The sequence below is a fragment of the Salmo salar genome, chromosome 13 (assembly GCF_965601325.2).
Source record: "Salmo salar chromosome 13, fSalSal1, whole genome shotgun sequence".
NCBI classification, from domain to species: domain Eukaryota; kingdom Metazoa; phylum Chordata; class Actinopteri; order Salmoniformes; family Salmonidae; genus Salmo; species Salmo salar.
In genome coordinates, this window is record NC_138303.1 from 69,743,001 (window position 1) to 69,762,477 (window position 19,477).

At 38.8% G+C, this 19,477-nt stretch overlaps 1 protein-coding gene across 2 annotated transcripts; it reads right to left on the minus strand.

Annotated features, from left to right (window-relative positions):
- Positions 1-1,937: 1,937 nt before the first annotated feature.
- lim2.1 (lens intrinsic membrane protein 2.1) lies at positions 1,938-12,143 on the minus strand. Of its 2 annotated transcripts, none has more exons than XM_014137178.3 (5): positions 11,949-12,143; positions 10,609-10,790; positions 9,920-10,069; positions 2,683-2,817; positions 1,938-2,158 (listed from the first exon to the last, which is right to left on the minus strand). In XM_014137178.3, the coding sequence occupies exons 2-5, from the start codon at positions 10,781-10,783 to the stop codon at positions 2,097-2,099; spliced, it is 522 nt and encodes a 173-aa protein (XP_013992653.1). In that variant the 5' UTR covers positions 10,784-10,790; positions 11,949-12,143; the 3' UTR covers positions 1,938-2,096. The 2 variants fall into 2 exon arrangements, with proteins under 2 accessions (XP_013992653.1, XP_013992652.1); XM_014137177.3 differs by having other exon boundaries at positions 10,609-10,797; positions 11,949-12,125.
- Positions 12,144-19,477: the final 7,334 nt, after the last annotated feature.

Genomic DNA, 19,477 nt, shown 5'->3' on the forward strand with positions numbered 1-19,477 from the left:
ACTGTTTTAGTTTGTTTCTTTCCCTGAGCACAGAGTCCATTCATCATTGAGTACACTTTTATGTCAACCACACAATTAGACAGTTGAATGAGTGAAATGGAAGAGTGAACAGAGAAATTAAGTGATGTAAATATGACTTGAAGGGCTTAGCTCACTTTGGAAATGCTCTTGAAGCCTATTTTATTTAATTTTTACATATGGCCTATCTGTAGAAGGCTATTTGTATAAACATTTGTTGAAGATAATTGGCCAACAGGACAAATGATCTGTCTGAAAAGAACTTGCAAAGCAGATTAGGCCTATTATTTTAAATGTCAAAGTCTTTCCAGATAAATTGTGGACTAATGCGAGAAGGCCTCAGATGCACGTGCATCTCCTCTATCCTTAAAGGAACATCAGAGTAACTAGTTGCTTTTAGATGAAAATTAGAAAGTAATTGAACAAATGGCAATTACATTGTCTTTGCACGGATAGTCAATAGGATCCGTTCCGTTCTTAAGGTGGGGTTAAGCTGCTTTTAACAGCCAACTTCATCAAGTAAAATGTGGTGCCTGGGAGCCATTGCGTCACTCTAAAGTAAGTGGCGTATTATTTTCGTTCGATAAGAGGCTTGCAGCATTGCATTTTGTAATACGTCGGTTAGCTTCAAAGACGACGGGTCATTGTTAGCAGTTACAATATTTATTGATCTGGTAACAAGAGAAATCAAATTCAATCTAGTGGAAATAAGTAGTTTTTGTTGTTGCAATTCATCTTTGTTTCATGTCAAGGTTAACATCACGCACCAGTGGCTCGGGCACATGGATAGGTTCTATTAGATCATTACGTTTCAGTGACTTTTTGGCATCAATAAGATGATTGATTGTGAAACATTGTTATGTCATATTAATTTAAATATGTGTCAATTTTTCCAACACCTTTCTCTCAAAACATGGTCCTATAGGCCTAAACCAGCATTTCCCAAACTCGGTCTGGGGACCCCAAATGGTGCACATCATGTTTTTTTTTTTTGCCGTAGCACTACACAGCTGATTTAAATATTCAACTCATCCTCAAGCTTGAATATTTGAATCAGCTGTGTAGTGCTAGGGCGAAAAACGAAATGTGCACCCCTTGGGGTCCCCAGGATTGAGTTTGAGAAACGCTGGCCTAAACATTTCTGACATCCATCAATTAACTCCGGTCAATGTTTAACCAATCGAAGTGACATCTTCACACAAATTCTTCACACAGGCAACCCAATTCTGATATTTTGCCTTAATTATTGGCAAAAGAGCTGATCTGGTTGGTCAATAGATCAATTACTGGAAAAATAATCAGAATTTGTCTGCCTGTGTAAACGCAGCCTACAGTATGTGTTTTGCGAATATGTATACCTGGCACCAGTGCATCATCTTGCATGCAATATATTTGGTTTCCTTGTAAGCCTATATGACATCTGGGTCTTCCACTTAACCAATCCTGTTAGTCTGGACAAAATATAATTCATCATGTTGTACAAGAATGCCTGCCACAAGAACACAACATTGGTGTATGATCCAAACACATACATAGTTCATTTTACATAGTTCAACATAGCAACTTGTTGTGCATCCCCTACATACTATACTAAAATAATTTGAATGATATACACATGAAAAATACTATGTTTTTCTGCTGTAGGCTGGCCCTGGACAATAATGTTGTATAATTTCTTGATGGCTCATTAACTCTGCTAAAGCGCTAACTAGGTTGTTATAGCTATTCCACAATATGGATTGTCATACCTGGAGACAGTGCCAAAAATGTTGTATTTTTTTTTACCAGATCTGGGATAGTTTGTCTGTATATAGCATATCAGACCTGTAAGAGTCAAAATGGCCAATATGTCTGACGTGTAAAAATGGGCCCGTACAAATATAAAAGAACAAACATTTAATCATTGAAAAGGTGACACGTTTACCCCCAACGTCCTTTATTCATATCATTTAAATTCTATAATCCATGTTCCAAAAGTAAATAGTGGGTTGATCCATCTTGACTCTCAAATTCAGGGAACAGCCATAAGTCAGTGGCTCTCAAAATCATAAGATATTGATGATCATTTCTGAAGTCTTCTAGTGAGAGTTTGAGTTTCTGGGGCATTCGTGCATCCGATAGGCACACATATAGAATATACCTTTATAAAAAAAAGACAAAGACATCATGTTGTACTTTTGCTCACACACACATACATTGAAGGACCTAGACCAAAATGATATAAAACACAATTCAGCTGCCATTAAAGACTCTATATTCCAAAAAAGCAGATAGTCTGTAAGGAGATTAAAGCATGTTGAAGTAAATAGGAGCTGTACATATTGAGTCTGGAATCGATGTAGCACACATTTGTTCTCAATGAATTACCTGGCTGAATAAAGGTTAAATAAATATAACAAAAATATATTGTTCCTTTATAATACTCTTGGGTCCGTATTCACAAAGTGTCTCAGAGTAGGAATGCTGATTTAGGATCAGCCCCCACTTTTATTCATTATGATTGAAAGGCAAACCTGATCCTAGATCAGCAGTCATTTGCTCTGAGACACTTTGTGAATACGGGCCCTGGATTGACCATTGACTATAATACATTTTCTTAAATAAAACATTTGTTCACAACTTAATGTTATGTGGGGAGTGTGACCAGTGATGTATTGGTTTTACCTGAAAAGAAGGTTAGCACCACTGACACCCAGCCGATGATGTAGGACCAGGAGAACCTCCAGTTGCCATAGCGTTTACCATAGTAATTAATCGTCACACCAGTGTATACTGCCATTGCTAGCAACACGAAAAAGCCTGGAGAGAAAGAGGAGAGCAAACTACTTAATGTAACATTACATCATTTAATGATGGTATCCACAGGCATCCATGTTTTTGCATTCTTTGATTCTTAAAAGACTTTCATGCATCAGGTTTTAACATGGAAATTATTATGCACAATCATTTAGTGAACAGTTTGCATTGGGGGAGGCCCTGTGTTAAACTCACCTCCCTGTAATTCTCACAGAAACCACTTTATGTCACCTCATAATTCATCATTTTCTGTGATAGATTCTATAAATGTCCATATTTTGGAATCAAAGTTTGTTTGTTCACAACAATATTATTGTAGTCCTCCATGGTTTTGCTTTAATATACATGTATACTTAGCGCTACCAATAGGGGGAGACATTCAAACTGTTAGCTGCAGGCACGCACCTCATATGTTGGAAGAAGAGAAACAGGATGAGAAGCCCAGTGGAAAATGTTTAATTGTCCATGTCTCCTTCATCCTGTTTTCAAGTTTATAAAATTTCTCAACATTTATAGCGATAACATGTTTATTAAAATTGTGATGAGTTTTCTCATCATTTTGATGGAAAATGTAATAAGTGTTTTGACAGTGAAAATGGAGTGAGATTTTCCACTTCATGTGAATGTAGCCAAGTAAGCTAGCTAACTTTGTATGTAAATCAATGAGACAAGATGACGTCTCGGATTAAATGTGTTTTCGTTAAAACATTTTGGCTCTTAAATGGTTTTATTTTTTGACAAACGATGGCTTGTATTAACTGTATTTACATGAGTACATATGAACCACGCTAATGATATGTATTTAAGAAGGTTACTTTTTATGAAATGTGTATCTAACGGGGGTGCTGAGAGTTATTTAAGAAGTAGGATTCTAGAAGTTTTGGAAGATGGGCAGGGACTCAGCTGTCCTGACTTTAAGGGGAAGGTTGTTCCATCATTGGGATGCCAGGACACAGAAGAGCTTTGACTGGGCTGAACGGGAGTTGCCCTCCCGTAGTGGTGGGAGGGCAAAGAGACCAGAGGTGGCAAAACGCGCTCGGGTTGGGATGTGGGGTTTGAGCATAGCCTTAAGGTAAGGTGGGGCAGTTCCCTTTGCTGCTCCGTAGGCAAGCACCAGGGTCTTGAAGATGATGGAAGCCAGTGGAGGAGCAGGTGACATGGGAGAACTTAGGCAGGTTGAACTCCAGGCGGGCTGAGGCATTCTGGATAAGTTGCAGGGGTTTGATGGCACAAGCGGGGAGCTCAGCCAACAGAGAGTTGCAGTAGTATAGATGGGAGATGACAAGTGCCTGGATTAGGACCGGCGCCGCTTCCTGTCTGAGGAAATGTCGTACTCTATGGATGTTGTAGAGCATGAACCCACAGGAGCGAGACACTGCTTTGATGTTTGCAGAGAATGACAGGGTATTGTCCAGGGTCACACCAAGGTTCTTTGCACTCTGTGAGGGGGACACTGTGGAGTTGATGGAGAGATCTTGGAGCGAGCAAGCCTTCCCCAGGAGGAAGAGCAGCTCCGTTTTGTCGAGGTTGAGCTTAATGTGGTGAGCTGACATCCAAGCTGAGATGTCTGCCAGGCACACAGAGATGCGTGTCGCCACCTGGGTGTTGCTGTTGTTGTTGTTTTTTTGTCATCGTATTTATTATAAATTGTATGACACTGTCACTTTACCATCCTGTGTCACTTTACTTGAACTAAGAAAATACACTTTATGACACTGTCATGAAGCATTATGACCAGGGTTGGTGAGTAACAGATTACATGTAAACTCTAACTGTAATCTGTTACTTTACCTGCAAAAATATTGTAATCAGATGAGATACTTTTGAAAAACGAGTTGATTACCTCGAGGATGACTTTTGAATCCCTATAGGATGTTTGCGTAAAAAAAATCTTTGACATTTCTCTGTTTTCTCAATGACATTCAAATCAGCATTGAAAAAATGTGCAAGTTTAAATTTGTTCAATGTGAGCGAGTCTGACCATAAGTCAGAGACCACTATGATGACACACCAAATGTGTTTGATGGGTCGCGGGAAAAGAGCAGGAATAGGCTTTTGTAGGATACAGTCAAAGCTATGTCTTCCAATGGTGCGACTGCTGTTGGCATCCAAAGATCATCCAACTTGAATAAACTGGCAGCTTCATTAAATAGTACCCGCAAAACACCAGTCTCAATGTCAACAGTGAAGAGGCGGCTCCGGGATGCTGGCCTTCTAGGCAGAGTTGTAAAGAAAAAGCCAAATCTCAGACTGGCCAATAAAAAGAAAAGATTAAGATGGGCAAAAGAACACAGACACTGGACAGAGGAACTCTGCCTAGCAGGCCAGCATCTGTTTCTCATCTGTTTCTCAAACTAGACACTCTAATGTACTTGTCCTCTTGCTTAGTTGTGCACCGGGGCCTCCCAGTCCTCCTTCTATTCTGGTTTGAGACAGTTTGCGCTGTTCTGTGAAGGGAGTAGTACACAGCGTTGTACGAGATCTTCAATTTCTTGGCAATTTCTCGCATGGAATAGCCTTCCTTTCTCAAAACAATAGACTTGACGAGTTTCAGAAGAAAGTTATTTGTTTCTGGTCATTTTGAGCCTGTAATTGAACCCACAAATGCTGATGCTCCAGATATTCAACTAGTCTAAAGAAGGCCGGTTTTATTGCTTCGTTAATTAGCACAACAGTTTTCAGCTGTGCTAACATAATTGCAAAGGGATTTTCTAATGATCAATTCGCCTTTTAAAATGATACATTTGGATTAGCTAGCATAACGTGCCATTAGAACACAGGAGTGATGGTTGCTGATAATGGGCCTCTGTACGCCTATATTGATATTCCATAAAAAAAAGAATCTGTTTCCAGCGACAATAGTCATTTACAACATCAACAATGTCTACACTGTATTTCTGATCAATTTGATGTTATTTTAATGGACCAAAAATGTGCTTCTCTTTCAAAAACAAGGACATTTCTACGTGACCCCAAACTTCTCAACGGTAGTGTATATCCATTGATTCTTGAAGAATATAACTTAAAAATGCCTCATGAGCTTAGTTCCATGAGAACCCAAAGTATAAGCTTGTTTTTCTCCAATGTTTGTAAACATTGTAAATGTAAACAAACATTGTATAGTCTCATAACATGGTTAAAACAATAATTTGATGTCATGGGAAGGTCTTTTAATCTGAACAGAGTCAGGGGCGGCCATTTTGCCGTTGTTTCATCTGTGGATTTACCCTTTAAACAGCTGCATATTATCAAGATGTCAAAGTGTCACCAACAAAAAGGTAAACAATAGGTCTATAGCAAATGCAGCATATGGCATACATTTTTCACATGTAAATAGCATGTTTCAGTAGTGCTCAAAGCATGCCATTCCATGAGCGCAGCATTTATTTTTCAACTCAAATCAATGAGCCCAATCAGTCCTCCATGACAACAAAATCATAAACAACAGAGTAGGGCTGGCTAATAAGTCCTTAGTTTTGGGGTTATGCTCAGGTAAAACAATATGGCTAATCTATACTTCCATATTTCCAAGTCCTATTCTTGAAGATCAAGGGGTCATTTATCAGAATGACTGGAATTCAGATAGACTTTGGTTTTTAATGTAAATATATCATTTCATTATTATATCTAGTAAAAAGAGATGAGTTAGAAGAAGCCAACATAACCAAACCATAAAGTAAAATTTAACATCCATATATGGCCAGCTATGTAAACTTAAACATTGATTTATCCTGCAATAGATGTCGTTCAATTGGTAACATATATTTTTGTCTTCTTCTAATGGCTCTTTAGGGGAAAGTAATCTGTAACTGAATGTAATCAGATTACGTTACTGAGTTTGGGAAATCCAAAAGTTACATTACTGATTACAATTTTGGACAGTAACTGTAATGAATTACATTTAGAAAGTAACCTACCCAACCCTGATTATGACCATCTTGTGTCACTTTACTTGGACTAAGAAAATACACTTTATGACACTGTCAAGAAGCATTATGACCATCCTGTGTCACTTTACTTGGACTAAGAAAGTACACTTTATGACACTGTCAAGAAGCATTATGACCATCCCATCCTGTGTCACTTTACTTGGACTAAGAAAATACACTTTATGACACTGTCAAGAAGCATTATGACCATCCTGTCACTTTACTTGGACAAAGAAAATACATTTTATGACACTGTCAAGAAGCATAATGACCATCATAATCCTATAAGCCAGATAGGTCTATCATGTACATGCCCAGTCACAAAGAGGGTGTCTTTTCCTGCTCCTAAAATCTGCTCCTGCATTCATCCCAATCATCAGAAACAGAGCATTGGGGTAGGTGCATGTCTGACATCAATGTGTGCGCAATTACAATGATAATTTAATATGGTACATTTCAGAAAATGTTATATAACAATCATACTGTTTACAAGTAGGCTATGGTGTAATGGAAAGGTTTGCCTTGTGTGGTAGGTTTTGTGGGTTTTGACAGTCTTATGTACAGTGGATATAAAAAGTCTACACACCCCTGTTAAAATGCCAGGTTTTTGTGATGTAAAAGAATGAGACAAAGATAAATCATGTCAGAACTTTTTCTACTGTTAATGTGACCTATAATGTAAACAATTCAATTGAAAAACAAACTGAAATCTTCGAGGGGGATAAATGAAAAATATAAACCTTACAATAACCTGGTTGCTTAAGTGTGCACACCCCCTTATAACTGGGGATGTGGCTGTGTTCAGAATTAACCAATCACAATCAAACTCATGTTGAATAGAAGTCATTACACACCTGTCATCATTTAAAGTGACTCTGATTAATCACAAATAAAGTTCAGCTGTTGTAGCAGGATTTTCCTGACATTTTCTTCGTTGCATCTCAGAGCAAAAGCCATGGTCCGCAGAGAGCTTCCAAAGCATCAGAGGGATCTCATTGTTGAAACATATCAGTCAGGAGAAGGGTACAAAAGAATTTCCAAAGAATTACATATACCATGGAACACAGTGAAGACAGTCATCATCAAGTGGAGAAAATATGGCACCACAGAGACATTACCAAGAACTGGATGTCCCTCCAAGATGTATGAAAAGACGAGAAGAAAACTGGTCAGGGAGGCTTCCAAGAGGCCTACAGCAACATTAAAGGAACTGCAGGAATTTCTGTCAAGTACTGGCTGTGTGCTACATGGGACAACAATCTCCCGTATTCTTCATATGAATGGGCTATGGGGTAGGGTGGCAAGACGGAAGCCTTTTCTTACAATGAAAAACAGCCAAGCCCGGCTGAAGTTTTCCAAAACAAACATCAAGTCCCCCAAAAGCACGTGGGAAAATGGTCTGATGAAACCAAGGTTGAACTTTTTGGCCATAATTCCAAAAGGTATGTTTGGCGCAAAACCAACACTGCACATCACCCAAAGAACACCATACCCACAGTGAAGCATGGTGGTGGCAGCATCATGCTTTGGAGCTGTTTTTCTTCAGCTGGAACTGGGGCCTTAGTCAGGGTGGAGGGAATTATGAACAGTTCCAAATACCAGGCAATTTTGGCACAAAACCTTCAGGCGTCCGGGCTGGAGGAAGTTCACTTTTCAGCACGACAATGACCCAAAGCACACATCCAAATCCACGAAAGCATGGCTTCACCAGAAGAAGATTAACGTTTTGGAATGGCCCAGCCAGAGCCCAGATCTGAATCCAATTGAACATCTCTGGGGTAATCTGAAAAGGGCTGTGCACAGGAGATGTCCGCGCAATCTGATAGATTTGGAGCGCTTTTGCAAAGAAGAGTGGGCAAATATTGCCACATCAAGATGTTCCATGCTAATAGACTCCTACCCAAAAAGACTGAGTGCTGTAATAAAATCAAAAGGTGCTTCAACAAAGTATTAGTTTTAGGGTGTGCACACTTATGCAACCAGGTTATTGTGAGTTGTTTCTTTTTTTATTTTTCCCCCTCAAAGATTTCAGATTGTTTTTCAATTGAATTGTTCACGTTATAGGTCACATTAAAGGTGGAAAAAGTTCTGACATGATTTATCTTTGTCTCATTATTTTACATCACAAGAACCTGGCATTTTAACAGGGGTGTGTAGACTTTTTAACTCCACTGTAGGTGTCATAACCAACCATAAAATAATGCAATATATGTCACAACAGGTCTAAATATATGTGTCATGACAGTGTTATCACAATATTGTGACAGGTTATGTTAAGTTTTGTCAGCTGTTATGGCATATTATGACATGGTTATGACCATGCCATAACGTGTTGTAACGCTAGGAGCAAAATAAAGTGTTACCAAAATCTGCTTAACAAGTCACATAAGTTGCATGGACTCACTCTGTGTGCAACAATAGTGTTTCACTACCTCATCTCTGTACCCCACACATACAATTATCTGTAAGGTCCCTCAGTTGGGCAGTGAATTTCAAACACAGATTCAACCACAAAGACCAGGGCACCTAAAAAAAAGGACACCTATTGGTAGATGGGTAAAAAAATAAAATAAATTGAATATCCCATTGAGCATGGTTAAGTTATTAATTACACTTTGGATGGTGTATCATCAGGCATAAATATCATACCCCCCCCCAAAAAAATGTATTGGATGCATGTCCCTGCAAATACATCACAATGTAATGGTCTGGCTATGACGTCATGGTCTGGTAGTATACTGATTGAAAAAAAGGTTATTTTTACGTATCATTTAGGTGACCATAATAAAAATACAAATAAATTACACAAAATATATGACATTTTGCGTAGTGGACAAAAATACCCAGATAACAACCAAAATATTGGCTTTTTATAGTCCTGACATTGCTTCAACCAGAAACATATTTAAACCAAATAACATCATTATGAATTTTGTCTTTTGAGTTTAAGTGGTTCATAAAAACAATTTGATACCATTCCATTGCCAAATCTTTGAAAAGAGAGATAATTTGAACTAAAAGTTGTGTTCATCCTCCAACAAAGTACTGCATAGATCATCAAATAAGGACAACAACATTACATCACTTCTCATACAGTTACAACAGTTGACATGGAAAGAAAATCAAGCAATAAAATGTGTAAAATAAGTGAAAATAAGTAAATTAACCAAACTTACATGAGATGAAGAACAATATGCCTGCAGCAAAGGTTTTGTCAAACCTGTCGAAGGACGAGTAGTGGATGAAGGCCATGATGCCTATGATGATGCCCATGAAACACGCCAAGAGGGAGAGGATCATGAGTGCTCGGGTGGCATCCATGTGGGCTGCAGGGGTCAAAGGTTAACAGGGGTGGGGTTGTCAGGGTACAAGAGTGGCTGACCCTGGCCTGTTCTGACCTGACAAACTACCCATATTGGTAAAACATTTGGATTGTGCTTGGCAAATGATACTCTTATTATGGAAAGCATGCCTTGATGCTTATGCTGTGACTATGATAACGACTCTTTTGTGCCAAAATCACCAATTCAAATGCAATTGTTCACTGATGGATAAGGCGTAAATGCCGTTTAGATACAAAGCGTGATATAAAAATAGTTTTAGTCAATGGAAGTTCAAATCAATCCTTTCTGGGGGTTTTCGGGTTACACTTTGCTTCCTGGACTTTGCCTTTTTATAAACAGATGTGGTGTGATTGACATAGCTTCAATCACAACATATGGTGATTCTTAAGTGACAAGCCGTACCAATGACATGGCACAAAAAATTGAAATAACACCTCTCATTTGTTATGGCTTGTTATGAAATGTGTTGGGTGTTATCACAGTGTTATGACATCATTGTGTGCACTGGCTGTAGTCCTCACCAATGCTGTCATTGTGTGTGAAGCATTTCCCCGGCATGCAGTACCGCCACAGGCCCTGATGCATGTAGTTGTTGGAGTGCCGGTACTGAATCCAATAATCGGTTGCCGTGGAAACAATCAGGAGGATGTTCCCCACGCCTGCACAGAACAGCCCTCCGCCCATGAAGCTGTACATCCTGCACCTGCAGACTGGCAGAAACACACACACACACACACACACACACACACACACACACACACACACACACACACACACAGATGAGAATGAGGTCACTTAGCATACGGGGGTCAGCTGCGGCCCCCTCTCAACATACACACACACTTCAGGGAGAGAGGGCCAAAGTGTCTGTAATTGCATTGTAATGAACACATCATTTCCACTGGATTGAATCGAGGGGTCGCAGGCATGAGTCTACTCTGAGGTCCACTTTGTTCTCTGGGAGATCAGTGGGAAAGGATGGGCCCTCACAGGCACCTTTTATATTATCGAGCTTCACTCAGGGCATCTGCCCAGGATAACTTTGATATTTGATACATGGATTGTCTACTTGTTCCACCTGAAAACAATATTGTCTATCAAACCCTAGTCGTTCTCATTTAAATTTCCCCATTTATTTCAAATTCAATAGATTTACATGGCAGGTTATATCTGGTAAAATAGTTTTTATAAACGTTGCAAATATAGTATATCCACATTTTAATGCAGATTTTTTTGTGGCTCTATGTATTGTTGTTCTAATAGCAGAATTTGGAAAATTCATTAACATTAAATCTGTCATCCCTCTCAAATTCAGCTTCACTTTTCCTCTTACTGTGAGAACAGACACTAATTTGCCACAGATACTCCTATCAATCAGCTATCGGTTTTACACTCGCCAGAAGAGGGCAACCTAGTTGTTTTTGGTGTCACCCATATGGATTAAATCCATATTACCCTAATATTCCATCCATACCCTATTTACACCAACAAAATGGCTGTTTATGATTTGGTGGGGATTTTACAAAGGTCTATAACTGATTCTACAGGCTAAATATTTGGTAAATATTTCTCACCATGGTTCAATAACCAGAGTATTCCCAAACGCAAATAATTGTAGTGCTCTTTTTTCAATACAGCAGATAGCATGTGCCGATGTTATCAATGCAAGTTGGTGATATCAACATGTACATCTATATTCTCATGAATTTATGTAGTATAGTCATTCATTTGAATATTTAGAATATAAATCTACATTTATACTGGAAAGAATCAGAGCTTGGCTGTCACACACAAACACACAAAATAATTATTTCCAAGATGTCATTATTGCATAAATTCAACCACACGCTGACGAGCTTACCTTTATTGACCCCTTTTATGAAGACTAAGTGACTCTGTATTGAAGTCGAGTTGCCTGACAAAATACAACAAGGCCCCTATAATGACAAGACAGGCAGATTTCCAGCAGGCTAATAGCGCTAACGTTTGAGTCGGTGAATAGGGAAACGGCGGATAGAACAAACGGAGAGGTCAGACAAAGGGACCGGCGGAGAGCTAGCCAATCAGCGCGAACTAGATTTGTCGTTTGGGAATCTGCTGAAAAAACAGAAATGTCTAAAGCTGGCAGGTTGAAGTTAATACTGATGACTGGATGGTTTCTATTGAAAGTGGAGGGCTGAAGCAGCTATAGTGAAGGGCAGGCCAGGCGTTAAATCAGAGACTCTGCCTCAACCAGTAGTGCTTATTTTCATTTCCAAAACAAACAAAAGTCACAGAAAATTCAGCAAATATTCTCCCAATTAGTCTTTCCTTGTCCGATTTTTGATTCAAAGGTATTTGTTTATAGATGCAAGCTGTAAGAGATACTCATATCATTTTGTGAGGCATACTCACAATTTCCAGAGATTCTCTATGATAGTTTACTATGATGGGTTCTATATACAGTCAGGACCATCATTATTTGCATCCTTGATTAAGATGAGCCAAAAAGACTGTATAAAATAAATAATACAAACAAATACTGAGCAATATTTAATGCAATTTTTTTGGTTTAAATTATATTATTTTATACAAATACAATTGCTTAGAGAAAGAGATTTTGTTTAACAAGTAATACAAACATATTAAAGGGGGGTAAAATGATTGTCATCCCTGTTTTCAATACTCTAGCACCTTTCCCATGCGAGGTAACGACGCTGAACCTTTTTCTAAAATGTTTTACGAGATTGGATAACATACTGGGAGGGATCTTAGACCATTCCTCTATACAGAATCTTTCCAGATCCTTGATATCCTTCGTCTGTGCTTATGGACTGCCCTCTTCAATTCTAACCCATTTTGATTAGTGTTTGGGGTTATTGCCTTGCTGGAAGATCCACTCGTGGCCAAGTGTCAGCCTCCTGGCAGAGGTAACCAGGTTTTTGGCAAAACATTTCCTGGTGCATGGTAAAGTTCATGATGCCATTGACCCTAACAAGGGCCCCAGGTTCAGTGGAAGCAAAATAGCTCCATAACATCAAAGATCCATCACCATATTTTACAGTAGGTATGAGGTACTTTTCTGCATATGCTTTTGTTTTTCAACACCAAACCCACCACTGGTGTGCATGGCCTATGAGTTCTATTTTCATGTCATCTGACCATAGCACCAATTTCAATCCAAGTGCCAATGTCGTTTATAAAACTCGAGGAAGTGCTATGGTCAGATGACATGAAGATAGAACTCTTTTATCCTCTCAAGGGGAGGGTGCTAGAGTATTGAAAACACGGGTGCCACTCATGTTGACCACGATCAATTTTTTTAAATATAATAATAGTACATTCTCTGAGCAATTGTATTAGTATAAAATATAAAATAATATAATTTCCCTTTTTTTAGCATACAATATAGCTATTTATAATATAGCCATTCATTGTATACAGTCTTTTTTGCTCATCTTTATCAACGGTGCCAATAATAATTAATGTTCAAAAAAGTTGCACCACTAATAGGTTTGACAACCAGATATAGCACTAAAATGTCAAGCTATGTTGAACTAAAATGGTGCAGAATATGTCCAAAGTGAACCAATACGTCAGAGAACCATGGTCCCCTAACCCCCTTTTCTGGAAATTCACCAATAATTTGGCACCCAACATCCTTTTATCATCTATAGAGGGCCCTGGGACACCCTCAACACAAAAGGGTATTTCCTGAAAGAAAGAATGTAACCCATGGCAATAAAATGTATGTTTTAATTTGCACACTCAAATGTTATGAATGTCTGTGGCTGTAATAAAAACAGGATTCAAAACTTTGGTTTGATTTTAATTGGCTTTACTTTAAAGTTGTAATGCAACCTTTTTTTCTCTCAATATCAAATCATTTCTGGGTAACAATGAAGTACCTTACTGTGATTGTTTTCTTAGCAAAGAGCAATTTCTAAAGCAAGAATTTTGCTAAGACTGTCTGGGAGTGGTCTGCGTGGGGAGGAGAAAACGGATAACTAGCTGTTATTGGCAGAGGTTTGGAACTCTTTCTTATTGATCTATTAATTAAGTAATTTACTGCTTGATGATGGCAACATGGAAGGCCAAAACTACACATCACTAAAACAGGCTGACATTTCAGGCGGTCTTTTCAAGTAGCTCTCACACTAAAAGAGCATGATCATAACTTTCACAATTTCACAGTATTATTCCAACCTCATATTGTGGAAATATATATCAAACACAGAAAAATCTTATTTTTGACTGCACTGTGCCTTTAATGCACATTTCTTTAAATTGTACTCTTAAAAACAAGAGAAAAAGCATCAGACTGCTATATCGCTCTCCTCAACCACTGAAGCTCTCCCCAAGTGAGAGAATCAATCATTTGGTAACTCTGCATCGAAAAGATACAAACTGCCCCAGCATCAAAACATTTCCTCTGTATCATTCACCATCACGAGAGATTACAAACAAACACAAACTAGCTAGGCTAGTTGATTGCTCTTTTTAGAATAAGGGTTTGTTTTTCCCTCATATATCCATGCATGTCCGTTACGACTGATGGGCCTTCTCCTGTTGGGCCTTCCCTCGCCTCAGCACACACTCACCCTGAAGATGAAAGGAGAAGAGTAGCTCCATTACCTGCATTACAGCAAGTTGCACGGACCAATTGACGACTACAAAATGTCCTGGGAAAAGGATTTCTCCTCCTCATAGATGTGAGTGGCGTACTTACTTCCAACTTCATTTTTATAGACCCCCGCCTATTTTTCTTTCATTTCAACTCAGCAGCCAGGATGGTATTTGATATCATCCTGCACCATCAAAGTGGACAATATGCCTCTGTGCTGGAAGAGAAAATCCATCTTCTACAAATCCATCTAGCTTTTGACAGATGAATGTTGTTATGGAAAGCACACATTTATGCAAGCTGGGGAATGATCACACAAAATGTTTTAGGAGAGGTTTATAACATTAATGGTTTCATGAGAAATTAGAAATTATAATTTTGGAAAGCTTTGACTGAGAGTTACAGGCACGTGTCCATTACGATGCCATTGGCTTGTATCTCTGCTTGTTGCGTAGTCTTTTGGCTTGCCTCCCTCCGCCTAACATCACCAGCCATATACTTACCTGGTCTGACCAGTCTGTCTGTAAATCACCAGTGGCCATTCTACTGGTACTTGACATAGAGCCTCCTGGCCACTGTGTCCATACAGGACTGGGCCCAGATTCACAAAACACTTCTTAAGAAAAAACTTACCAACTTCTTAACTATCTTCTTAGATGATTGTCGCTAGGCAACCAATCTAGTTAGCTATCTAGCTAGTAATGGCAATCAAGCTTGCATATTTATTACTGAGATTACTGTTCTAAAACATGTTCTTGGGTTTAAAACAACCAGTACTGAAACTTTCAGATTAAGTTTGTTAGTGAATTAAACATGTTCAGTGTATTCCATTGTCTTTCACTGCCCTGAGTTTAAGACCGGCTATCTTTGTCACATCCTGACCAGTAATAGGGGTTATTTGTTATTGTAGTTTGTTCAGGACGTGGCAGGGGGTATTTGTTTTATGTGGTTCAGGGTGGTTGTGTGTTTAGTGGGGTGTTTGATTTATTATTCCGGGTTTTGGGCAATGTTCTATGTATTTCTATGTTTAGTCTAGTCATTTGTATTTCTATGTTTAGATAATTGGGGGTTGGACTCTCAATTGGAGGCAGGTGTTTTCTTGTTGCCTCTGATTGAGGGTCCTATAAATAGGTATGTGTTTGTGTTGGTATTTTGTGGGAGATTGTGCTTGGTATAGCTTTGTTGCCATACCGGCCTGTTATTAGTCGTTGTGTTTTTGTTGTGTTTGTTTTGGTTCACCTTCTTGTCCGTTTAAATAAAAAGAAGATGAGTGCACATTTCCTCGCTGCGTCTTGGTCCACTAAACCCTACGACAACCGTGACAATCTTGGAATTACGAACATTTCCAAGAAGAAATCCAAGAACATTATCAATAATCAAATTTCTATGTAACTTTTAAGGAATAGTAATTTTTCGTAAGTCTCTTCTTAAGTATAAACTAAAGGTTTTGTGAATCCGGGCCTAGTGTCAACATCACTCCCATCTTTCGAGCTCCTTTTTTATACCGACAAAACGTTAAGCTGCCATAACTATCTTTAATAAGTCAATATAGATTTAGTGTAAATTGGGATAATTTAACATTTTAAGTTGACTAAACTGATGCAGCAAAAAACGTGAACTAGTAATTTGAGACTACAAATCATTTTGCACAGTGTACTTTGCATATATCAGATTTTCTTGGCCTTTTTTCCCCTTCTGGATCATGACAACTATGGGTAAACATGTTGCAGCCTTTATCACAACAATATTATGCACTGCTTATTGACGAGAAAACGTAGGAAGTGACACACAGGCACTTCCTACGTTCCTACGTGCAGTCAAAAATGTTGATTACAAAATTGGATGATGTTACATTATTGTAAACCGAAAATATATTCAGTGTAGGCCTATACAATTACCAGGGAATAAAGCCTAATATTCTATTGTTATCAAATAGATTTGAAAGGCTATGATGATATTATATTTACCTTATTATACAGAGCTGGGAATACATATTAAATAATTTGACCTCACTCTATGTTCACTGTCCTCACTTTGCATTGCATTGCACAATAACAAACCACCAAACCTCTATGCTAGCCATGACATGTAAAAGTTGTTGAATGCAGCCGGGAAAATGTTTTTGAATCCTTTAAGTTGCCAGCCGTATTCTGCTTAAATGCTTAAATCAACTCTTTCTAATTGGATTTTGAAGCCTTCGGATGGCTAATTTGGACGGCAAGTGCTTTCAGCGTTTTCCTCAGCATTTAAGTGGTGGCTTTAATCAAAAGAGCATGCAGACGATGCTCCCCTCATCCTGCTAGACAGCGCCGTGGATGGGGAGATAAACCCTTCCACTTAACCACTTAAATGAATATATCAAGAAACTAATTTGCCATTTTAATTGCGTGATTTAAGGAGACGCTGCTTCACTCTCCCTCTTCCATTTTGGTTGATTTCCAATGTGAGCGCACATTAGATTAATCTAGGAAAGACTGCAGAAATCACAACACTTAAGTCTTTTCATTTCCCCCCTAATGAAATAATTGAAATTCCTGTCACTGTCTGCACTTTAGCGACACACATACACACACCGGAGGCAAATGGATCGTGAAAGGTTTTTGTTTTTCCTTTTTTCCCCCTTGCTTGTTTCCTTTTCTTTCCTCTGTCTATCTATTTTCACCCTTGCAAGAGCCAAAGATTCATTCCCTCTGTCAAACCCCAAAATAGCTCAGTGCATGTCCATTTTGTCAACATTTGCTGGTCCCATTAAGTGATTGCTTGCAGAAATTACAGGGGACATTTCTCCTGATACGTTCCCTGAAACACCGCTGTGAACATTAAGGAGACATTATTGGGTCCCATTTTCTCCCGACTACAAGGTTATCCATTAGGGTGGCACACAGCCCTAAATTTTTCAATTTTCTCTCTCACAAAACTTGACTTCGCACATTATTACTGCCTCAAATTATATCCGAAAAAAGCTCTCTCGCTCCATGTTGCTCCTCTTCCTAGGGCTATTTGCCCACAGTGATTCTGGAGTGTCAAAATGGGGACATCATTAGGCCTAATAATGATTGATAGGTGGATGCTTTAAAGGGTAGGAAGCATGCGTTTTTACTCACCAATGTAGCAACACAGTGTGGTCAAACAGTTGTAGTCACAATCTGGTTACCTATACTACAAACATAGTTATGTTTTTGGGTTATTATATATTTATTAACGGATATCTTCTAAACTACCCACAATGCACTATTTCTCAACGTCATATGGAGGATCTACTCTGTACTACCGAGTTTATATGCTAGCTTGGTAGCTAGCTCAAGCTGGCTAACGTTATCCACTAGCCATGCTAGCATGTAATTACATTCCAGACCAAGCATACTCTTCACAGACTTTGTGACTGTGTTATCTAGTGGGAACCTGTTAGCACAACAGGCTCTGGTGACTTCTTCCCTTGGGCTCAAAACAAAAGAGAAAATCCTACCTGCTTGCTCTAAGTTGGTACTCTCTCATCTCATCTCGGCTTTGTGCTAGTGCGCTAGCTGATGGACATCTGGACTCTATTTGGGATTTCCCTGACCCTCCATCGGCCGGTGAAGCAACCGCCTCCCCCTGGGTTTGGTAGCTAACTCAGCCTGCATGCTTTTACAAGTTTTAGTTGTGTTGTGTTAGTTAGGTTCAAACTGTTCTCCTTTAGTTGAGCACTAGTTTGCTGACCATAACTGTGGTTGTTGGCTAGGCTGGCTAGGCTAATAGCTAGTTGGCTAAATAGCTAACGTTAGATAGTTGGCTAGCTTGCTGGCTAAGATAATTGCATATAGCTAACATTATTTAATAACTGGTTAGATGGCATTATGCATTTCCAAATCGTTGGTTTACTTTAACCCCCTAAGGTCAATGTCCGCACCCCCGTGGAAATCTAATTAGCATTTAAAAAAATCCCCATAAAAATCTGCCAGTTTAAGATAGAGATATCTGTTTTTTTGCATTGGAGGTGTCTCAATCCACCGCATCCGCCGTCGCACTTCCGTATCTGCAGTGAAAGATGACAGAGCTAGAGCGGTGTTTGTCAGACCATGAGATATCCCGAATAATGGTCTTCTCACAAAATCGTCTGTGGCCTCTGAACGGTTTGTCCTACAAACTATTATGGAAAGGCAACAAATAAATACTTTGCCTGAACTAACCCTTTAATTAAATGTGTGTAAACCTTTGGGCTGTGAATAAGGAACCTTGAATATAGGAGTGAGCAGAGTTCAAGTGATGGCTTGATGGTTTTATTGTAGAATAAAGTAATTTCCGCTTACCTTATGCTGCTCCCACATGTGATCTTTTCATAAAGCTTTTAGTGAGACAATTTTGACTGACAGTCTGGATTTCTATCTCACTAAAAGCTCTATTTTAAGATCACCTTGTGAGAATGCCAAACAGTAAATGAACATTACTTTATTCTACAGTTCTTTTATGTTCAGCTCCTGTGCTAAGATGGCTGTACGTAAAACACTCTCCTTTCATTTATAGTTTATTACCTATGAGTCGTTGCAAAAACATATTACCATAAGAATGTACTTTGTTTGGTACAAGTGTTTTTGTCGTCTTCATACATCATATGACACCCTTTTTCTTAAATGGTTTTACTCCCTTCTACCTTTTGAATGCATAATGGCCTTCCAACATGCATCTATATGCATACGTGGTACCCTTTTTTACTGCACAATCCCACAGAGTGAGCAAATGGCATATTACAGTAGTAAACATCTTGATACACTGTGGGTGTGTTCCTTGGACAGACTGAAAAGATAAAT